A 22,688-nucleotide genomic window follows, 5' to 3' on the forward strand; every position below is an offset into this window, starting at 1 on the left:
GCCCCGTCATTAAATCTAATTATATCTGATACGGAGTTTTCCCTAGGGAGCAACTCCTTAAGTGGGCATCTTTTCTTTTGTAATACAAACTGTGGCATATCTGCAGTGACAAATCATCTGTCCCAGAAATGCTTCTCCCTCCCCACCGCCAATTCAGCGTTAGATGTCTGCGTGCTCGCAGCCGAGGGTACGATGCCAAATGGCCTCTCACACCGTAGCTTCGGTTGTGCGTTTGCGTAAGGACCCGCTCCTGGCTGCGTGTAACGCTCACCTCTGTGGAGGATCTCTGTAGGTCATACCCCACCGAAACACCCGGAGCACCGAGCCTGGAAGTGTTGCTGCTGCTTGAGGAGCAAGACCACCCTGCGTGGGCACCAGCCGGGGCCAGCCTGCACGCGGCTTGAGAGAAAGCTGTCCCGCTCTCCTGGGGTTGCTGCCCGAGGCTTCTCTCCTCGAGTGTGATCTGCAGGGGGGTTCTCTCTCTGCCTCACACTGGTTGTAGCGCAGCTGGAGTAGGTGGCATTAACTTTGTGCTGTGTAAAGCATTTTCTTCAGCTGAGGTGCATCCTTCCATTCTGATTCTTTTCTCTAGTATTCTGATTTCTCTTGCCTGTTTTTCTTTGCTTATCATGAAGGGGAAGATCCGTTGGCTGGGGACCAGAACGACCATGACATGGATTCAATAGCAGGAGTTCTGAAGCTCTATTTTCGAGGGCTGGAGCACCCTCTCTTCCCCAAGGATATCTTTCACGATCTGATTGCCTGTGTCAGTAAGTATGTGAAGAATTGAAAAGAAATAGGATTCATTTTTCCAGTCTCATCTTCCACTTTGCTCTCCTCCCCTCCCCCTTTTTCTGTGACTCCAGCATGAGCTTTTTATGGTTATTTGGTTGGGTTTCCGTTGCACTGGTATCCTGGGCTCTATTAGCCAGAGTCTGGGCGTTACAGGTAACTAGGTAGTTACAGCCAGCCTCGTTCTGATAGCAATTTTTTTATGAATGAGCAGGGAGATAGAAATGAATAGATTTTAAGAGCTGTGTAAGGGATTTTTCTGAGATAGTGCTTCGTGACAGGATTCTTTTAAAACAAAAACCTCCACTTCTGAAAAATAATCTTTAAGACCTCTCATTGGAAGGTCTCAGAAAGGCCATCTCAGAAGCAGGGATCACCAGCAGGGTTTCTTGTCCTGTGGGCTTTCCCGGACTTTGGTTGATACACACTGGCTGTATGCCTGCTGCTCTCTGCAGTTGGCAAGGTAGTGATCGTATACCTTCTAGCTTCATAACCACGATGGGCCATCTGTTGACTCCTGTTAAAGAATATCAACCATGAGATCAGTCACAGTCCAGTTGTTACCATTTTTGATGGTTTCTAAAGGTGGTTCTGGTGGGCAGATGGTAGTTTGTGGTTTTTGTACATAAACAACCCCATTTTAAATGGCCTGACTATTGCCATGTCCTTCAGAATTGAAGAATGATTCTATTGTCCAAGTAACGATATGGCCTTTGCGGTGGCAGCCTTTGAAGTAAAGCAGAAGATAACTGCTTCTAAAATGACTCGTAGTTTTCTTCTGCTGATAAATGCATTTACAGAGTTGAATTCACATTATATGAAAAGGAAAATCTGCTTCCAAATAAGTTCTCCCTTCTGAGATGATTTATGCTGCCCACTTACTTCTCAGTAGGCTGCTGCACACAGAGCTTTTTGCCTCACCCTTTAACTATGTTAATTTTCCTTTGAGAGTTATACAGTTTCTTTTTTGAACACCCACCTTTCTGAGCTAACTTGAATGAGCTATTGTGCCAAAACTATTGAAACAGATGACAACCAGTGCTCCCACGCTAGGAAGGAACTTGCAGTGAAGTTTCATGTGTTCAGGGACCTTCACTGTCAAAGGATTTGCCAGCAGGTTCTGCAGCCTTTGCATTCCCATGGCGGGCAGCACTGGAGGATCTGGAAAATGGGCAGACCCTTCCTTCCTCCTGCTGCTGCTGCTCTGCTGGCTGCCCTTCTTAATGGTTTGCACAGGAACCGTCATAGTGTACTGGTTGCATTTAGATTCAGTGGCAAGTTGTGGCTGTAGTGATACGATGACTCTGATGCTCTTTCCTCCTTTCAGCAATGGATAACTTACAAGAGAGAGCACTCCACATCCGGAAAGTGCTTCTGAACCTGCCGAAGACCACGCTGATTGTAATGAGATACCTCTTTGCATTCCTCAATCAGTGAGTATCCGTGAGAGCCCCGTGGCCCTGTTGTAGGACTTGGTATAAACGTGATAAATGGCAGAACCAGCCTTAACATTGCTGCGTGTGATCTGAGCAACAGTTCAAGGTACAAATGTCACAGCATCTTGCTATTGCATCTGCCTTCCTGAGCTCTTCAGCCTTGCTGAAATTCATCCCAATGATACGAGTGCAATCTCAGTGGAGTTCCAGAAATGAAAGTGAATAATGTGCTGATAATCCAAGCAAAAAGTCATAGAAAAGAGTTGGAAACTGGGTCTCGCAGGAGCAAGGAGCAGCGAGTACTACATAGTGTCAGTGGGGGAGAGTGAGTATGCTGCATCTGCCTGGTTCCCTGGACAGCTTGGCAGTGAGGAGTCAGCAGTGTCCTCCAGTAATGTTGTGTTGACATCTGAGGTAGCATAAAGGAGAAATGTCCTAACCAGAAGGTTGTATATACATTGTCAAAGCCCTTTGAATGCCATTTAGGTGGGCGAGAAATACAACATAAGACAATATTGTGTTTTAAAAAATGGCACCATATGGAAACTATAAGATTCAGTTTTGCTGGGAAATCCTGAAAGAAAAGTCCCAAAAAGGCCCACTTAGAAGCTCCTGGGTTTTGGAGAAAGAATATAACAATCTGCACGCTTGATCACATGCACTTAGGCAGAGGGCGCCTGATATAACTGGTATTGAGTGTTGGGCTGCAAGTGGACTATGAACAACAATAATACAGAAGGATTAAAGAAGAATGTCCTCCCTGTGTAAAGGCAGCACCCAGTACTTTTCACATAGTCTCGAGCTTTCAAACTCCCTTTGGAGTTTGTATTCATTTCTCTTTAAATGCCATCAGTATCTCATTTTTTACACGGACCCAGGACATCCATGTCCCAGCTGATCAGCTTTAAACAGTAGAAAGCCCAGAGCAAACCTTCCCAGCTCAGCTCTGTTCTCCAGCAGAAGATGATGATGATAATGTTGTTTTCAGCTGTTAACCCTCCTCCCCACTTCTGTCTTTTGCAGTTTATCTCAGTTCAGTGAAGAGAACATGATGGATCCCTACAATTTAGCCATCTGCTTTGGGCCAACACTGATGTCTGTGCCTGAAGGTCATGATCAAGTCTCTTGCCAGGCTCATGTCAATGAGTTGATCAAAACCATCATCATCCAACATGAGAACATCTTCCCAGGACCAAGGGAGCTGGAGGGTCCAGTGTATAGCAGAGGTGGAAACGCTGAGGATTACTGGTATGATAGATACCACTGAGGAGAGGAGGAATGGCTGGATATTTATTTATGGATTAGCATGCTACAGTCATGGGTTCTGTGTTGACTAATTCTGGATTGGAGCATCTGGCCCAGCCTTTCAAAAAGTCTGTTTTGTGGAAGAGAAGATGGCTCTCGTATCTCTGGAGAGTCATCAACTTTAAAGAAATAAGCTGGTAGGAAGTAGCTATTCATTTGTCAAACAGAGCTCGCTTATCTTGAAGGGCAAGGTTGTGTAGGGATTTTCTTGGATGTTCTGGTGTGGTAGCTGCCAAAGTCAAGCTCTTTGTTTTATGTTTTCTTTCTTTTTTTCTCCTGCTTTGGCCTTCTTTTTTTTGTTCTGCTTGTCTTGAGTGCCTTTGCTTCAGACACAGGGGTCACTTGCAACTGAACCTAGAAAGCTGTGGCATGGTTTAATTTTCAGGGCAGCACTGGTGGTGGGGGAGGGAAGAGGGAGGAATGCAAAATCACCGTTTCCATCCAGCTTAAAGCTCAGGAGGCCCGGCCGCGTGTTCAGTCTGAAAGCCACATCTGGAAACAATTCAGCCAGAGCGGCTCCTGTCATCTGGGGTGGAAGGTTGGGGAGTGGGGGAAGGAAAGGAGGTGTTTTCTTTCCTACTGGCCAAGCTGATCTCTCCCTCTGAAAATGAGGAATGCTAAATTGTGTCCTGCTTCTCTCCCGCTCTTTCCCTCTTCCAGTGTCCCAGGAATGCAAATGATTATTTTCATATACTAAAATAAATAGTTCTTTAAAATGAAGTCACTCTGGTGACAGAGTTAGCCTTGTTTCCCCGACTTCCTTCAGAGTAGCTGTAATATCAGCTCATTCCAGGTACGTGCAGCGAGGAGAGGCTACTCTATACGAACTGCTGTATGCGGAACACTTGCCAGAGCCTCTTTTGGAAATGCTGTTAATTTTACCCTTCACTCTGATGTTTTTAGCTGATGTTATAAGTGACAGAATTGTGGAGAAAAAAAGAAAACTTAAGAATCTGTATGACCTTCAAGAAACACATTGCCTTTGACCAGAAGTTTTGTCCCATAAGGTGAAGGCAGTAAGAATGTGAAATGTTCCGTACGCTTGGTATGGGTGATGCTTCGGGTGAGTAGGTGGGAGGCAAAATGTCCTGGAACAGAACACCAGTTTTCCGAAGGCGTTTGGTTTTTCTTCATTGTCCTTCCCAGCCACCCTGACCTGAGACCCTATGAAGGAGAGAAGGGCAGAAGCAAGCGAGGGAGACCACTTAAATTCAGGAAGAAGCATCTGGTTCCCATTCAAGCCTTCTCATAGCCCTGGTGTTTAGATAGTTGTTAGTTACTGCTCATAGGGCTTCTTGCCACAAAACATGCAGGCAGCAGAGTGAATCCTTGTAGTTCAGCTGATTCATCGGGGCTCGGAGCCTGCAACGTTTGCAATCGCCCGGTGCCACTTCACTGGGCTGAGTCGTCTTTGTGCTGGGGAGCTGGCGGCGGTGCTGCGGCGTGGAGGCTGCCCGGGCTCCGTGCCATGGCCCCTGTGCTCTGTGCTCTTGCTGCGAGCAGCGCTCGCTTCCAGTCGGCAGCTGCCGAGGACCCGCGGAACGACTCGCCTCGGGCAGAGGAGGGTAGGGGAAGGCTCGGAGCTGATGACAGATTCAGGGCTGTGCTGCAGGCATCTTTGAAGCACTGCCTTGGAGTCAAGCCTAGGACTGTGCTGCATCTGCCTGTCCCTCCGAGACTGCATAAGGACAGCGTGGGGAGAGTCTAGGAGTCCTGCATACCGGCGAGTGAGACCATCAGAATTGCCGGGAAGAAGATGGCTTATAGATGCTCAGCTTGCACTGTGTTCCTCCAGCAGTAGATAGTGCTTGCACTTGTGGAGCCCTCGGGGTGAGACCCAGCAGCCCAGCACTAACCGCTGCGGCATCCCGGGGCTCAGGTGACAGAGAGCCTGTGTCTGCAGCAAGGACGGGTTTCTTGGTGGAAAGTGCTGTTGGAGGCACGGCTAGGAAGAGGCACGTGGTCTTTGTGCAGTATTTGGGTCTGTAGCATTGGCTCTGCGCGACATTACTTCACAGTCTGTGTGAAACTTTAGCCCTCAATGCTGTGTTCCTCTTGGGACCTCCATTTGGCTTCAGATTCTTCTGTAAACTTTATTAAGTAGCATAAAGGTTTTGCAAAGGATGGGAAAGGTTGATTCCTGAGGTATTGACTCAGAAGATGGTGGGCCAGCTTTGTGTCATGTGGACTAAGCATAAGGAGACGCCAGAGTTATCCAAACATTTTATCCCATCTCCTTTTTTTTTTTTCTCGAAAGGAGTACAGGAGGTAGATTGCAAAAGGGAGAGCACTTAACATCCGTGATCGCTTGTTTAACCATTGCAAGGCCAAAATGAGGGGTGAAGTTATTACTGTGTGAAGAGAATTAAAAATCACCTTTAATGAGCTAGCGTAAGAGTGCAGCAAACACATTTTGTCTTGCAGCAGCGTTGGGTGAGATGAGGAGCGAGCCCTTTCTCCCTCGCAGAGGAGCAGGCAGGGCAGGTGGGCAGCGCTGGCAGCAGGTCTGCAGGGAGGCAGCAGATCCTCTCCCAGTTTCCTTTCTGCTCCTGTCCTGAGGGAGCTGCTCGTGTAGCTTCTTACAAAAACATAACCTTTGGTTGCCACTTGTTGTCTATTGATCCTTTCAAAGCTTTTCTTCGTGCAAAACAGTGGTGGTTTAGGTGCTCTGTAAATAAAGATTCCAGGCAATTTATCTGGCTTGGGAGTCGTTCAGTGAAATGAATGGGACAATTTAAAATTGTGATAAAAGAGAAGGAGGGAGAGGACAAACTCAGGCCTGGAAATACTTTTGAATTGAGAAATAATTTCCCCCAGGAAGTGGCATCTATTTCTTCAGTCATCTAATGAGCTAATTAGAGCAGTGGAGAACACAGCTGAGGGAATAATTCTGGCATGGCAGAGAGGAGCTAGACCAAACATGCCACTGCTATCTGACTTCCAGACATCTCCAGAGGTCTGGGTCATAAGATCTGAAGCTGGACTTCCCTGGTAGCATACAAGAAGGTTAACGAAGATGTTCAGTTTGCTTGATCAAATAAGAACTTAGCTTGATTTTTAGACGCACAGACTTCAGTGTCATCCCCAAAGTGTGTGTCACAGCAGGACCTAGATATTGGCTTCCAATGTGGATGTTCTAGTTAAGTTATCTTTAATTGTTGTAAATGAGGAAACTCAATTTCTACAAGTGTAAAGCACTGTCTCTGTTTCCTTCTGTTGTAGTGAAAGTCCTCACGGAGAGAGAGCCTCGACGGAAGACTCGGTTCAGGACGTTACGGCTGAACACCACACCAGTGATGATGGTATGCAGTCTATTAACTCCTTGGTTAACTGGTGCAACCTGCTGTGGGGGAGGCAGAGAAGGTAGTGCCTTGCAATTTGATTTCAGTCAGATCCAAAGTGGCATTAGGATCAGGATAGTCACTTGAAACATCACATACAGCATTTGATGCCAAAAAGTAAAATGGTATGGGATCAACAGGGATCTTTAGAAGTTACCTGACTGTTTTTGAAGTATCCCTTTTTTCAAGGGTATCTTTACTCAGCAGCAGGCGTGGGCACACTCCATGCTTGCGCGACTGTTTGAGCTCCTCTGTACCCTAGAGGGATCTTAGAGTTGGAAGTCATGGGGGAAGCGCAGAGCCAAAGGCTGGATACATTTCAGTGTGCGCTCCCACTCCCCTCTGCGTGTGCCAGGCATTTCCCCTTTTGCTAGCTTTGGCAAGGTAATTGAGTGCCTTAAGCCCCAGTGTTGCTGCTGTAAGGAAGCAGGCAAATTCAATAAAGAACTGTTTGTCTTCCACTAGGAGCCAGGTTTTGTGGTAGAAGGTCCTGGTGGCCTCTCTAATTGATAATTTTTGGGTTGTCTTTGGCAAACTCTGTTACCGTTCTTGTCTGATTAGTGAAAAAAGGAGTGCCAACGCTGAGAGTTTCACGGTATTTCCTGAGGGAAAGGTGACACCACAGTCTTGGAGTGTCTGTTGTTGATACTGCAGAGCCTCCTTCTGCGATGGGGAGCAGCTGCCCGTGAGCCCCATCCAGAGCAGAGGAAAAGATGATATTACTGATGTGAAACGGTGATCCCCAGAGCACTGAGCAGCGTGTGAAGCAGACTGACCAACGCAGGACAGAATATGGGTTTATTCTTGGGTTTTGGCCCCTTGCAATCATCGAAGTAGGTTCTGTGATGGTTGTACTTGTGATGGCCTCAGTTGTAAAGGTGGGAAGAAGGTAGCATTCCCTTAAAATTAGGTGGCATCGTTTTTGGGCTGGTGTTTAGATATTTGCTCAATAGCCCTGTCATGTGCTCCTGTGCTGCTTTCTGCTCTCTTTGCTCCAGAAGTTGCCTAACAAGTCTTTCCCATGGCATTGCTGTGCTCCTGCAGGCTTTGTGATGTTCACACAACAATAACAAAGGAAACAATGTTGAGCACTGCTAGAAATGGTGGAAAATCAGTTCTCCCTCGGCGAGGTCAAGCGCTCTCACAGCGACTGCTCACCGAGGTTGTCAGGAGGAAACACAAAGCAGACAGGAACAAAACATGAATTCGTTGTCTGTCTTGAACAGGGTGTTCTTTATGAAAAGTGTTAGCTTCTTAAAAATGCATGACAACATGTCCGTTTCCAGTTTGCACCTAAAAAAGGAGCAATTTCATTGCTGTAATGAAAGGTCAACTTATCCCACATCTGCAAGGCCTGGGACTAAAGTCTGCAGGCTGAAACACCATGGGGTGTGCTTGGCATTGTGTCTGTATGGGATTTTTAGATTGCTCGTGTAGCTGCAAGGGCACAATGATGGGAAAATGAGCAGTCAGAGATTAGAGACGACACTGTTTTACAGCCTCTGGAACTAGGTTGCGTGGGGCCCCTGAGCAAGGTAAAACTTGGAGGCGTTTTGGATGGAGTTCTGCAACCTACATGGAATATTCCATAGGAAGCATTTGGGAGGGAGCGTTTGGCGCCGAAGCAGAGGAGAGAGCTGGGCCTCTATCTCTTTGAGGGAGCAGCAAAGTCTGGTTGACGAAGGAGTCTCACATCCTTCTAATTGAGCTGTGCAGTGTCACACCGTGGGCGTGCTCATCAGAAGTGCAGCACAGAACTCCGACTCAGTGGGACAGAGGTTTTTTTCACTTCTTCGGTCTTTAGATGTGACCAAGCACTTGCTCCTTTAGCTCTTTCGTGAGGCTGGCACTCCTCCTCCCAAAGGAAAGCTGTCATCCCAGCCGCCTTCGCTGAAGGAAGGAGTCGATTTGGGGTAGGGGGAGAGGTTGTGTTTTGTAGAGCATCTGTACGATGCTCTTTGGCCTTACTGTCCGAGTGAGTGGACACTCCGATTTGAGACAGGCATAGAGGTCAGAAATGCTGAAAGACAAGCAGGTCATATGTTTGTTAAATTATGTGTAGGAGTGGAAAGATTTTAAACTGCTGCTTTCCTGCACGGGCTGTCAGACTGGCAGGGGTAGTTGTTTGGCTTAGCCTTATTGCTCTTTATTCGCACAGCTTTCTTGTCTGAGCAGAATTGTAGTAGGAAAAAAGCTACTGGAAATTAGAGTCTAAAATCACTTCTCTGGACGAAAGCCAGAGTCCTAAAAAGCAAATTGGAAACATAAGAAACCTGAGTGCCGCACTCATCTGGAACAATAAACACTTCTTAATGAAACAGATGGAGTTTACAAAACCACACTCCCATCCCCTTCATAAATGGAGGGGGACACCAAAAAACAGCAGTATCGTTTTTTTAGTGTTACGAAGAAGCTGGCTCCAGAGGCAAAACAAGCAAGAGGAAAGAAGGAGCCAAAACCAGATAACCACGTGCTTTGGGGAGTCTGGAGCACGGTGGCTATCACAAGCTGCAGACGTGGGCCAGGTTCTTCTCACCCTTGCAAGTCTCCCACTGGTTGCTGAGGGCTGATAACGGGGCTTGTGTGAGGCTGACCACAGGCTTACCCAACATGTGTGATTTGACAGAATTCTGAGCTGCCTGGTTTAGTAATGGAGAAATTAATTGCTGGGGGGTCGATCTAGCAGATCCTGTGGCTGATTGCCCTCAGCGCTCCGTCACTGTGCTTTGTAACTGCAGATGTTGATGGGGCTCTCTGGTGGGGGATGTTTCTGCTCTGCTCTCCCAGACCAGCTGATGAGACGATGGTACTGCAGCGTCAGCTCGCTCCGATGCAGTTACACTATCTATTTTCTCAAGCCCAGCCTGCATGGAGCCTTGGAGACCTAATTTTTGAGCATATGCTCTCCCGAGGAACAGTTGTAAAAGCTGTGGCTCACGTTTGGCCTTCCAGTCCTTTTTGGCTGGCTCTTGCACTGTAGAAGCTTCCTGTGATGCAGAGGAGATCTCTGTATGAAATGGCGAGTCTTTCCTTGACCAGGAAGAGAAACCACAAATCAGCTTCTTCAGGAGAGAACTCAATTTCCATGGACTGCTTGGCTGTGTTAAAGCTCCTTTAAACTAATTAGAGGCTGAAGTCCACTGGGGCTGTGTGGTTGAGCTCATCTCCATTCCCCTGATTCCTGCCTAGAATTGGGAGCTGACTTAATATATATTTAGACTCAACCAATTGCAGATTTTTCTAAGTCTTAAAAATATTCCATGTGAATTTCATACTGATTTTCCCAAGTGTCTAAATGGCCATATTGTTCCTCTGTATAATATCAGAGTCCTCAGGGACCCGGATTTGTGGCTGGTTGCAGACCCAGCACAGCTGTAGCTCTTCCGTGAGCTTTTTGGATAGGAGCAGTCAGATTTGGAGCGCGGTGCCGCTGTGCTCGGCGTGCAGGGTGCAGCCCGGCTGTACAGAGCCCAGGGGAGCCGCTTGCTCTCTGCTCGCTGCACAAACCGTGGCGGTGGAGGCACTGACTGTTTTCGTTAGCTTCCACGACGGTTCGGTGAATAGCACGGCCTCCCACGGTGCCAGAATCCGGTCTCCTGGGTCAGGTGAACCTCACAGGCAGCAGAAATTTTCTTCTGAATAGACGCTTTATTTCTGAAGCAGCTTGGAATCAGAGGATGTTTCCCTCCCTAAATGCTAATAACAACTCCTGCTTGCCTGCCCAGGAGGTTTAGTTTAGCTGCCTTTAAGAAAGCGTACCACAGGCAGATTTTTTTCTGGAACATACCTGATTGCTCCCCAGCTTTGATTTTTTTTTTTTTTTTTTAATTATTATAATGAGATGCTAATTTTGCCATTGCCACTTCCATCTTTGTACACTTCACTTGCTGTAAGTGGATTTATGACTTGGAAAACAAGAATGTGTCCACCACGTAGGGATTAGGTAAATGCTGAAATTGCAACATCCTCATGTTATAGGGGTTCCCCTCTGAGTCGTACTGCTTCAACCCTCTGCTGCCTTAAGAAGCAACACTTTGTCCTCTTCCACGCTCTCGTCATAAGCTGTTTTATGGTAGGTTTAAACTGTTGAATACTTACCTGAGCCCAAGTGTTTAGTGAATGATTGTTTATTCCCTTCTATCTCCTAGAGTGTGAGCCCATAGAAGCAATAGCGAAGTTCGACTACATTGGCAGGACTGCACGAGAGCTGTCCTTTAAAAAAGGAGCTTCTCTCTTACTCTATCAGCGGGCCTCAGATGACTGGTGGGAGGGACGCCACAATGGAATTGACGGCCTTATTCCTCATCAGTATATCGTCGTTCAAGACACGTATGTTACACTTTAAGCCCATCTGCAAGATGAGCTTGCTTAAAACTCAGGTGTGGAATGGAGCATTTGTGTCACGGTGTTGACACCAGGTGGGGAGAGTTCATCCTTCGACCTTCCCTGCGAGAAGGGAGTCCTCTTGAAACAAGCCGAGCTCCGCAGAAGCGTAGGTGTCCATGTGTGTGGAGGTGTGATGTAAAAACTGTTCTGGTGCTGCCAGCCTCTTAAGGATGCACAGCTGGGATCTCCAGGTTGCTCACAGAAAGCAGGCTCGCTCATTTGAGAGAGATGTAATGATTCTTAAGAGAAAGATGCTAGCACAGTGCTGTTGTCCTGTATGTATGTTTACATACACGGTGCTGTATTTGAAACTTGGTGCTGTTGGTCCTGTTTTGGTTGTGATTTCCTTCCCTCCTCCTTCCTAGTGAGGACGGTATCTCGGAAAGATCCAGTCCGAAGTCTGAAATAGAAATAAATTCTGAGCCACCGGAAGAAAAAGTGACTGCTAGAGCTGGTGCCAGTTGCCCAAGCGGGGGTCACGTCGCAGATATTTACCTTGCAAACATCAACAAGTAAGAACAGCCTTGCGTTATTTTACCTAACTGTAAAGATCTTCGTGATGAGTACAGTGAAATACTTCCTTCCCTGAAAAAGGTGAACTAATGAGCCCTGCCACCATTATTCTCTGCTTCCCCTGCTTCTAACTTGCTCACATTTTGCTGTCCCCTCTCTCTCTGTCACCAGTGTGGCCAAAGGTCGTTTAAAATCCCACTGGCTTCTCTTCCCTATCCCCAAGGTGCCATCTGTTCCTGGTTTCCCAAATATGTCCTATTTTGTAAGCTAAGCACACAGAGAAGGGGAGGGGAACAGCAAAGCGAGTCCTTGTAATTGTGTGTTCCCATTCCTTGTTACGTTCTGTGATTTGTTATATCTCGTTTACATTTTAACATGATTTGTTTTATGGGGTGGGGGACAGTTTCTTCAGAAACTAGTATCACGTTTTGTGTTAAATGACATACCTTAAGGCCCACCATCTGGCATTGCCCGTAACATTCTCTTGTTTCTCCAGCACTTCTCACCTTAGGTTACTAAACCATATGCTTGCAGCGAAACCACACACCTCCCTGTTGCTCTAACTTCACCGCCTCAACCAGAAATTGTTACTTTAGCCAACATTCAACATAATAAAAAAATGGGAATTTAAGCTAGTAACAGACTAAATTTCTTGATCTTTTATTTAATTATTCCAGAGCATGCTTATCCCCTGTATCTTTCTGATTATTTCCTTAGTATTAAAAAACCCCACATCTCTCTATTGTGCAGTGAAGGTATTAATATGATAATTACAGTTTTATGGGAGTGGATATTTTTAACCCTCAATTAGTTTAACAGAAGTGCGTCCTTTTTAAAGGTTTGGACCTGCTAATGTCCTACACAGAGCCTGGTCCTTAGTTTATGGGAGTCAGCAGAGTTCCGCTGATACCTATGAAGCTATGTTAATCTGTATCAGCTTGAGATCTGAGTTTTCTGTTGTGGTGTTTGTTGTCAGAGCCATTGAAGTATGCCATTCTGCTGGTTATGGGAAGATTTGTATAACGAACAGCCCTTTGCTGGAGCTTCACCATCTCCTGGTTGTGGTAGTGTTGTATGTAGTGTTTTTAAGAAGCCTGGGTAACGTCCACTCCATTTTTTATTTTCCCTTTAGTAGGGAAACTGGTATTTAGCAATACTAGCATAAGACTCATTTTGTTGTTTTTTCTTTAGGAATGAATCTTCTGACCTATGTGTGAACAGACTTGGGCAAAATTAAATCAGATGGTTTCGCAATGACAGTTGTGCCACCCACTGAATTATTATTTGGATGCCAAAATCCTACTGGAGTTAACATTTTCTTGCAGTTATTCATGGGGCTGGTGCTATATATAAATGGATCCTTCCCTGTATAATGGATGCCAAGCTTCAGACCTATGGCATAAAGTATTCTGCTGCATTGGCCTTCATACGATTTGAATGGAATCGTGCTGTCAGACCACATGGTGCTGGGGTAGAAACTAAATTGTTTGGACCAGCTCATCCATTTGACATCATCTTTTGGTATATCTGTAGCCCTACTTAGATAATGCCTCATGGTCCTGCTAAAGCAATGAAAAAGAAACTTCTATTACCACCAGCAAATATTGGAAATGATCGTTAACCCCAGACTATGGGGTTCTTCGCTTGCCAATCTCTGGAAATAACAACTTGATGCCTTGGGCCAGGAGCTTAGTAGACTTATACTGTGTCCTCCAGTCAAAAATTGTAGCTCTGCTCTTCTAATGTAATAAAAACACATCATCAAAACCTGTTGATGGCACAGAGGGTTTTTTTTTGTTCAAATATAAATTCTTTTCCTCTTGACCAGGTTAATTACGTTCCATCCAAGTTTTCTGTTTTTGCTATGAATGTGCACAGCTGCCAGAAACTCAGTCTTGTTGTTAGAAGTGTTAAACTGGAATGGTTATGATTTTACTGTTTCACAATGACTCCTAAAATCCTGGTTGTGTTTGTAATCTGGGTATTTTGATGTCTCTTCCCATTGTCCTCTGTGTTGTTTTGGGGGGATATCTTCAAATTACAGCCCATTGTGTGTACCTGCTTGCATTGACTTGTTTTGCTTTTGTGACTGAAGGCAAAGAAAGAAACCAGAGTCAGGCAGCATCAGAAGAGCCTTCCGTCAAAGTGACAGCCATGGACTAGGTAGCTCAATGGCAGAACCAGCCTCCCCAGGAGCCATAGCCGGTTCCAGACCCTCATCTCAGCCCATTATGAGCCAAAGTCTTCCCAAGGAGGTTCCAGATAAATGCTCCATCAGTGGCCACGGCAGCCTCAATTCTATCAGCCGGCACTCGTCTCTGAAGAACAGGATAGACAGCCCCCAGATCCGGAAAACTGTGACCGCAGGGAGGTCCAAGAGCTTCAACAACCACCGGCCCATGGACCCTGAAGTTATTGCACAGGTAAATAGGAGTGCTTTGCCTTAAAGATTTCTTGTGGAAACTTAAAGGATGTTGGATACAATGAGATGTTTTCATGCAAAATCTGATTTAATCTCATATCCCTTCCCTTCTCTCAAGGCAATATTAACTTACTACACAGCTTGAGTCTAGCCTTCCAGCCTCACGTTGCGCGAGTCACTGAGACTGCTTTCATGAGTGAGGATAAACAGTCAGGTCCTTCCTCTATAAAAAAACTTGGCCCTCTTCATTATTCGGAATTCAGTTTCAACAATAAAAATGTCAATTTCAGAAAGTTACACAGATTCCAAAGCTGTCAGCAAAAAATTAAATAATCATAACTTCAAGACATGAGAAAAGTAAAGTATTTAATGTCAATTTAACATTCTGCTGTCACTTGTGCAAACTTGCCTGTGGTTAGACATTGGAAGCATATGGAGTAGTAGAGTCAAAATAAAAGCAGGCTGCTGAGTTGCACGGTGCTCACAGTGGCATCTTTATATGCTCACAGGGTTCAGTGTGTGATTAAAACCCAACTTTGAACATAATACTGCAAGTTTTCATTAGTTAGTTATTTAGACAAGTGCCTTGAAATGAGAGCAGGTTACCAATGTGTATGCAGCTCTGCTTTAACGTTGCAGAGAGCTCTGCTTTTGGGGCTGACTCCACACACTGACCAGACCACAAGGAACCGTCTGCTCAGATTCCTTCTGTGCAGCTTAGAGAGAAAGGTGTTCTGAATATTTTTCTATATCTTTGCTAATTTTGGCACAGACTAGTTTATTACCGATTCCTCGTCTGTGTGTGTATTCTCTTCGTCTCTACACAGCGGTCTGTCCTGTCCCTGTCCCTGGGACTGTAACCTGCCACAGCAGTGACTGTTGTTCACAAAAAGGCAAGCAGTGTCTTCCCACCCGTGCATCTGTGGTTTCATAAGTAGAACAGAAAACAACCGACAGCCAGACTTCGATTGGACCAAGTGACAGCTACCACTGGGGTGACCGATGTAAACGTTACAGATTTCCCTCTTCCACAAAGGCTCTCCCCTTGCTCCCCCTCCAAGCCCTTAGATGTGCCTGCACATGTATGTTGTCTGTACCAACTGTTTGCAGTCTGCCATGGATCTATCTAAAGCCAAGGAATGCTTGGCTCTCGGATTACAAAGCCAGCCCTGGGAGACCTGACTGCTCTGCCTGGTTTGGGAGTTTGTTGGTTTCCAAAGAGCTGGGGGATAATATGTGAAAGTTAAACATCATTTTTTATTGACAAAACAGCAAAGTCAAGTAACAAACAAGGTCCAAATAAAAATCTGATACATACTCTGATGGAAGGCTGTATTTTGCCGTTATGAGTATCTTTAGCCCATTTATTCGAATGGAATTATAATATACGGTTCTTATTGTCTTCATATTTCATTGTCCTTCCAAGGCTTTGGTTGACATAAATCCATTTCTTTGTTTTTTCAATTAAGCTCTAACTGAAGTTGTTCTGTCTCCTCTTCTGCCAGAACCGTAACTCCATTGATTTCACTGGAGAAGAGTCTGGGGAGAAAAAGAAAAGAGGAGAGGAAGAGGGGGTGTGGGGGGGAAAGCTGTGTTAAATTAGTGTTTCTCTTTGCCCTGTAGTGTCTGTTCAAACACCATCTTGTGATCGTTGTGCATTTTACATATTTTCCCTAACTTCAAAAGTAGAATCTGCCTGGCCTTAAGATAGACTCGGAGGTGTCAGATTACTGCCTCTGGTTTCTTCCACCATTCCTTGACTGATTTACCTTCCCCACCCCCTGGAAAACCTCGCAGGAAGCTGAAATGCTGTAGCCAAACTGTGAGTCACAGAAAGGCCGAGCTCCTCCACTCTCCAGCGAGTTCTGTGCACCAGTGGGCTCCGCAGTGCGGGCCGTAGCCAACGGGTAGGTCCCGCTGCGGCTGAGACCACGAAAAGCCACGGTTTTACCTTAAAGTTCTCTTAACAGTTACTCACAAATAAGTATAATATTTTATAAGAGGAAGGAGAAGTGCTAAATTTAATTTCTATATATGTTTCTGATACCTTCTGTGTCTTCTAAAACATTAGCACTTTGAGTCCTGTATAAGACCTTGCTGGGAAGGGAAGACAACTCGGACAGCAGGCAAACCAGCGAGGCAGCAGGAGCACACAAGGATTTCGGCGTTCGATGTGTGGCCCATCAGCCAGTGTCAAAGTCATCAATCCTTTCTTCAAGAACTTACTCTCCTGAATCTCACATGCCAATTAAAGTACAAGAACTGATCCTAATACTTTGAATGGCATGCTTTTTCCGTTTGTTGCTGCGTTTTGGGATTATACTCGTCTTTGAAGTCCAAGCAGCATCAGGACCAGTAAAGGATTAGGATCAAGAAAGTTCTAGCAATTATTTTGCTCCTTGTTGATGGAAAATATTACTGCTTATTATTGGCTTCAGTATGTAATGCTGTGCAGTCTGGCGTAGGTTTCACTTTGACACCTAAAGGTCCGTGACCTGCCCGTTGATTTGAGTGTTGGTGTTTACAGGCTGAAAACAAGCACGTTGTTCTCAAAGGCTGACTTTTATCTCTGTATTTATGTGTCTGGGTTCTGTTACTCACTCGATTCCTCTTTTGTGTTTGCAGGATATCGAAGCTACTATGAACTCTGCTCTGAACGAGCTGCGGGAGCTGGAGAGGCAAAGCAGCGTGAAGCACACGCCAGATGTTGTCCTGGACACCCTGGAGCCTTTGAAAACGTCTCCGGTGGTGGCCCCCACCTCGGAACCTTCCAGCCCTCTGCACACGCAGATCCTCAAGGACGCTGAGCCAGCTTTCCAGCGCAGTGCCAGCACGGCCAGCGACATACCGTGCACCTTCAGGCCAGTGAAGTCGGTCAAAATGGCCACCCAGGTGAAACCCCCGGCAACTCGGCCGAAGCCTACGGTTTTCCCCAAAACAAACGCCACGAGCCCCGGCGTTGCCTCTTCTGCGTCTCAGCAGCCTGCTGACAAGTCATGTACTGTCTGATAAACTCGATGCTGCTCTGTGGATATAACTGTGTTGTTTCAGATGAAGAGACTCGGTTAAAGACATTAAAATTCCTATTTAACTAATGTTTTTGAACTTCTGCTGAAGGTCAGTTGTGAACTGCTCCTTACTGCAGGGAGCACTTCCTGGCAGTAAACTAAGCGGTAACGACCTTGTCCCATGTACCCGCATCAGGATGTTCGTAAGGCAAAACAGTTCATGCCGTGCTTAGGAAATCCAGTGTCGGGTCACTGTGAAGCTGAGGAGGAAAACACACAAAAAGCAATGAGTTGGATCTTGGTTTCTAGTTGATGCCTCGTTCAAGTGTTTGACCACTGAAAGAAGTATTTAGTGGCGTCATGTTTTGAGGACTGGTGTAGTGACTTAGAGATTCTGTGTTTTGTTTATCACAGGGAAACAATAGGATAGATTTTAGTCTATTGCATGTTTTGGTGCCACTGGTTACGTGGAGCTTGGACATGCCTGTTTCTTGTGCATTATTATTATTACTACATCGCCCGCTGGTGCCACGATGGTTAAGGGTCTGTCTCGACTTCCGTCACATCCTCTGGTTTGGTTTGTTTGCTCCCCCATGCCTTCCCCCAGTGCCAAAGCTCTTGGCCATCCAGCCTCATCCTTTAGTCGACGCTTGTCATGAAAAATAGTTTACTCTGGAACGCTCTTAGATTTTGTGGAGTTATACGTAATATGTGTCTGTGCAAATATAAACAAACATGTTCCTGAGGTTTAGGAGCATAAGAAAGAGCCCAGTTGTTACTTATGGACAATCTAGCTGTTTTCCCTCTTTGCTCTCCCATACTGAAAAAAAAAACCCAGCTTTATTGTTTTTCAGTGTATTTTTCAGCCCGTAGGCTATGATGTGGTGTGTGGTCTCAGGAGACTGAATGTAAAAACAAGTTAACTTTTGAAAACTAAGCGTACTCTGATGGGAGTTCATTTACTAACGCACACGTTCTTGTTTTGATCATATATCAAGATGGATCCTTACCAAAATCCCAGTTCCAAGCACTGTAAAAACTTCAATCAGAAGTTCTCAAGCTTTGTATCTTCTCCCTCTTTCTGGTTGCAAATGCTTCAATTGGTGGCTGTGGCCGCTGCGAACTGCTTTAGGGATCTCCGCTCTTGTGGAGCGGTGTCGGAGACGCTGCTGGGGACGGTGACGTGGCAGCATGCAGCTTCTGGAGTGGCTTCCCTGCGTCTTCGCTGGCAGACTGGCATGCCTCCGCAGGGCTCCGCAGAGGTGCGGATGAGTTCGTAGTGTTTGTATTTATATGGTAGGCAGCAAATGCTTCAGCCGCTAGCAGGCTGCATGAACTCTTTTGTACTCTACTGAGAATTTTCCACAATGCTAACATTTATTTAATTAGAAAAAAAAAAAGGCATGTGCCACTTACAACGGTAAAGAAGATATCACAGTTCTGCAAGAGAGGAGACTGGCTGACCCTCCGTCCACCTTGTTCCCAAACTTTCCTGGGATTTAGAAAAAAGCTGCACATCTTGTGTTTTCATCAAATAAATTCAGGCAAGGACAAGATAAGAACTGTCATTTTTCTCTCCTGTTTGGCTGAGTTTCTTTCAGATTTGTGGGTTGCTCACACCTAGCTTCTTTGTGACTGCAATGTTGTTTTAATTGGCACTTAGTAATTAAAAAAGAAGCAAATCTTGCATTTCTAAGAACAGTTTCTTCAGTGTACTTTTCCGATTCATTTAGGATGTTACTCAGAGAAATGAACAGGGTTTTGTGGTGTCCCTGTCCATCCCCACATGCACACCACCATCTCTACTGAAGTAAGACATCCGTATTAATGATGGTTTTTAAAAACACCAGCTTTCTCTGTGCCCCAGATCAAGAACATATGAAAATTGGGGAACACCGGCAAGATTTCCCTGAGAACCCTCTGCATTATTCCGTTCTCCTTAGCTGATGGGTAGCAGCAGTTGCCGTGGGGAAGCACCGCGGTACGTCTGTGACTGTCACCGGACCTCACCCTGTTCCTCTCGCAGGGGAAGATCCCCAGCAGTGCGACCAGCGACCTTGGCTCTCAGGTTCTGATGGACTTCTACCACCAAGGAATCGCTGCTTCTTTTGGGGAAAAAATAGAATTAAACTGGTAATTTTTTTGCTCAGGCAGAACTTTCTGGCATTTACTTTTAAGTAGGGATTTTTTGGTTTTGCTTTCTTTTTGGTCTCGAACGACCAAAGTGAATCTGTGTCAAGAGCAGGATCTCTGTAAATTTGACTCATTTGTAATGCCTTATTTTCTTTATATTTTTATGCCTAGCATTCATGTTTCTAAGTGTCCAGCCACGCACAGCACATTTGGAGGAGATGCTCTTTTCTGTCTTCGAGGTCTGAAGTATGCATGGGAATTAATAGAGGAAAAAGACTTCAGGTTACTGTAACAGCGACTGTCTGTATATGAATTACTGTGCTTATCTCTAGCATCCACAGCTCGGGGACAATCCTGCTGTCAAGGGGAATACGCTCAGCAGGATAACCTGTATCCTGAGCAACTCAACTGGAATTTTGGTGTGCACTGTGATTGACACTTACCCTTCCAGCAAGCAATATGGCAGGCTGAAGATGGTCCTTCCTCTTCCACGTGCTCTGGGTCTGGCCAGCCAGCAGAAAATTCACATGCGTGCACACACATGGGAGAATAGAAGGAAAAAGGGAAAAAAAAAAAAAAAAAAAAAAAAAAAAAAAAAAAAAAAGGAACCTTTTAGCTTGTCTCTGTGAACATACAGGGCGGAGAGGACATTTGCCACAAGTGTTTCATGACCAGTCGTTGCAGGAGAGGTGGGAAGGAGAAACTGGAAATGTCGGCACCGCTCCCTGCGAAACCAGTGGGCGTCTTGTAGAAGAGACCAGTGTAGAGTGGACAAGTACGACACGGTGGTTTGCTTGGGGAGGTATCAATGTTACTTCATATCTTCATATTCAGAAGAAATACTAGCTCTTCCACAGCAATTCTTTCCTGACTTTTATGTAATGTTTGTGTCAAATATAAAGACAAGAAGTGTTTGATAACTGGAATAGCGTATGTCTGTTTGATAGTGCTTTGTATGAACAAAGGATTCTTGTTCATCAGATGTTGGATTGAAATAATCCAAAGCAAAACTTTGAAAATAAAATGCAATTTTAGGTGATCAATCTTCATAGTTTCTGAAGCTCTAACCTTTTATGTTTTATTTCCCTAGCTGGGAGTTGAGCAGTGTGCTTTAACAATTGCTAAATTTCTGCCTCTCTAAGGTAATCCAAAGGCTCGCAGTTTATGAATTTGTGAATTTGTTCTTCGTGTCGAAGCAGTGGGTCGTGATCAAACTCTCTCACTCAATCTGTGCTGGATATTCGGTTGGAATGGAAGTGGTTACATAATGAGAGTGCACTGTGACAGCAGAAAAAGATTGTTGTATATGTATGTATTTTGATACCTGTTCAGAAAGAGTCTTTGGGTTTCCTGTGATGAATACCTCATATGTTGGGAGTTTTGCTTATTTTTCTTTAATTTTTTTTTTAAGGCAAGATTGTTCTTGCACAAAAGTAGGTTAAGAATAACCAAGTTCTCGTAATTTTATTTACCGAATCAAAACACTTCAGTTTGGCAAGAAATTCCATCTGTTGCAGTTCCCCACCTTGCACGTGGTCCAGGGCGAGCAGTCGCTCGGCTGTTCGCCTGCGGTCTTGGGAGAGCTCTAGCAATATTAAGGCAAAAGAGGTCGTCGCAGATGGAGTTTGCTGCCTTATTTCTCCTCTGTGTCAAACCCTCCCATTCAGTCGAACGTTGTATAGGTTTGGGGATTTGTTAAGCATTGGAGAGATGTTCTTCAACAGAAAGCAAGGCCTCTAGTTAGCACTCTGGATGCTTTACACACGTGTGCCTGGTGGCGTGGACTGCCCTTGAGACGCGATTCACCCGGCAGAGCACGTGTGGAGGGCACAGGGAGGCTGTGCTCTCGGCAGGGCGCAGCTTGCTACAGAGGCAGCAGAATGATGGAAGGATGCCCATCGAGAGGGTTTGTGTGCTGGGCTCGGTGAGACGCTGGGCTGTCGGGCCCTCAGCCAGCAGATCGGTGAGCACGGGCGTGCGTTTAAGCACGGGAGCCGCCTCTGCGCCTTATCCCTCCCAGTTCAAGCGTGTGGGGCTGGTGTAGTGGGCCAGGTCGGGGGTACCTGCGCTTGGCAGGGTCAAGCCCCGACTGCAGAGGAATGTGCTGCAAAGGATAAATACGTCTACTCACTGGCCTGTAAGCCACAAGCTAGGAAAACTGCTCAAACCTAAAAGGAAACCAGAAGTGTGTGGACACTCCCATCACTAATGAGGCTGTCCAGAACAGAAAATGAGTTTAACAAGCTGGGGATTTATTCATTTTGAGATTTTTTGTTTTCACAAAAATAATGAGCCTTTAAGTGGTCTGATCTGGCCTTGGCTACCCTGCCACAAATGCAGTTGCAGAGATAAAGCTGTTTCTTCAGCAGACCATTAGCACTAGAGGCTTTTGCAGGAGGGAGCGATGTTCTCCCGGGGGTGAACGTCATTCCTCGCAGGATGCTTCCAGCCTGCTGCTCTGGGACAGCACCGAGCACTGGACCGAGCTTTGGGATTTGAGCTTACATACTGATTTCGAAGATAATCCTCTCTCCAGATCAGCTGTCTGCTTGTCTCTCTGTGTGTGCGACAACCTGGTACTTGAAAAAATAAAAAATACTTGACCCGCTGCCTTGTGCCCGCCGAGGCTCCAGCGGGGCGGTCGGCGGCTGCGGGGGTTTGCATCGCTCTGCGTCCGCTGACCGCCCCGCCGGAAGGCAGAGGAATGATTTTCCAGGCTTGGTTCTAGGAGTCTATTTCGGTGGATCTAGAGGTGCCAAAAGAGCAATTCAAAGCCTGGAAAATGTAAGGTTTGTTGGGGATTTTTTCCCCCATTCTATTTTGTGCTTCCTGTAACGTGGTTTGAGACAAGAGAGTGGTGTTTCTCAACGATGGGCCAAAAAGAAGCGAAGGCAGAGAGGGAGGGCAGCTCCCTACTGTACTAATACTTGATCTACCAAGCTTCATACAGGGTAAATATTTAGCAGTTTGCAATGGAAACCATAGGTGGACCCTTCCTTTTCAAGGCACTGTAGTAACCTTCCGTCTGAAGCGGACTTCACCAGCCTTTCTCTCCAGGCAGAGTCCTGTAATTTGGATAACCAGAGTCCAACAGGCTTGGACTCGTGAGCGTGCCAAACTGCTGGAGCAATACTCGTGAGCAGCAGGGTCTTCAAAAACCAGCTCGATGTAGCCAAAAGAGGGCAATTACTGAAAACCACCTCTGGTGCACTCCGAAGGATGGCAGGGGTGTGGTTCTGCTGTAATGTAGGAAAGTTGGGGCGCAAAGTCCCGCGGGCTTTGTCGTCGCTGTTGCTCTGAAGCCCGAGTCCTGCGGTCGCGGGCTCATCTGGCGCATTGGGGTTTGGGGTTT

The 22,688-nt window shown here is 45.9% G+C and overlaps 1 protein-coding gene across 4 annotated transcripts in view; it reads left to right on the top strand.

Moving 5' to 3' along the window:
• The window catches only part of SRGAP2 (SLIT-ROBO Rho GTPase activating protein 2), a 108,852-nt gene extending 88,467 nt beyond the window's left edge, over window positions 1–20,385 (top strand). For 3 of the 4 annotated variants that reach the window (XM_075443236.1, XM_075443237.1, XM_075443238.1), the window contains 8 exons: window positions 636–770; window positions 2,120–2,225; window positions 3,252–3,476; window positions 6,756–6,835; window positions 11,023–11,203; window positions 11,626–11,772; window positions 13,869–14,196; window positions 16,821–20,385. In XM_075443236.1, the coding sequence (XP_075299351.1) occupies window positions 636–770; window positions 2,120–2,225; window positions 3,252–3,476; window positions 6,756–6,835; window positions 11,023–11,203; window positions 11,626–11,772; window positions 13,869–14,196; window positions 16,821–17,204 (1,586 nt within the window). In that variant the 3' untranslated portion in view covers window positions 17,205–20,385. Of the gene's footprint in view, window positions 1–635; window positions 771–2,119; window positions 2,226–3,251; window positions 3,477–6,755; window positions 6,836–11,022; window positions 11,204–11,625; window positions 11,773–12,964; window positions 13,541–13,868; window positions 14,197–16,820 lie in introns of those variants that run through there. The other variant, XM_075443239.1, reaches the window with a different exon arrangement.
• Window positions 20,386–22,688: the final 2,303 nt, after the last annotated feature.

This window comes from Opisthocomus hoazin, chromosome 25 (genome assembly GCF_030867145.1).
Source record: "Opisthocomus hoazin isolate bOpiHoa1 chromosome 25, bOpiHoa1.hap1, whole genome shotgun sequence".
Lineage (NCBI taxonomy): Eukaryota > Metazoa > Chordata > Aves > Opisthocomiformes > Opisthocomidae > Opisthocomus > Opisthocomus hoazin.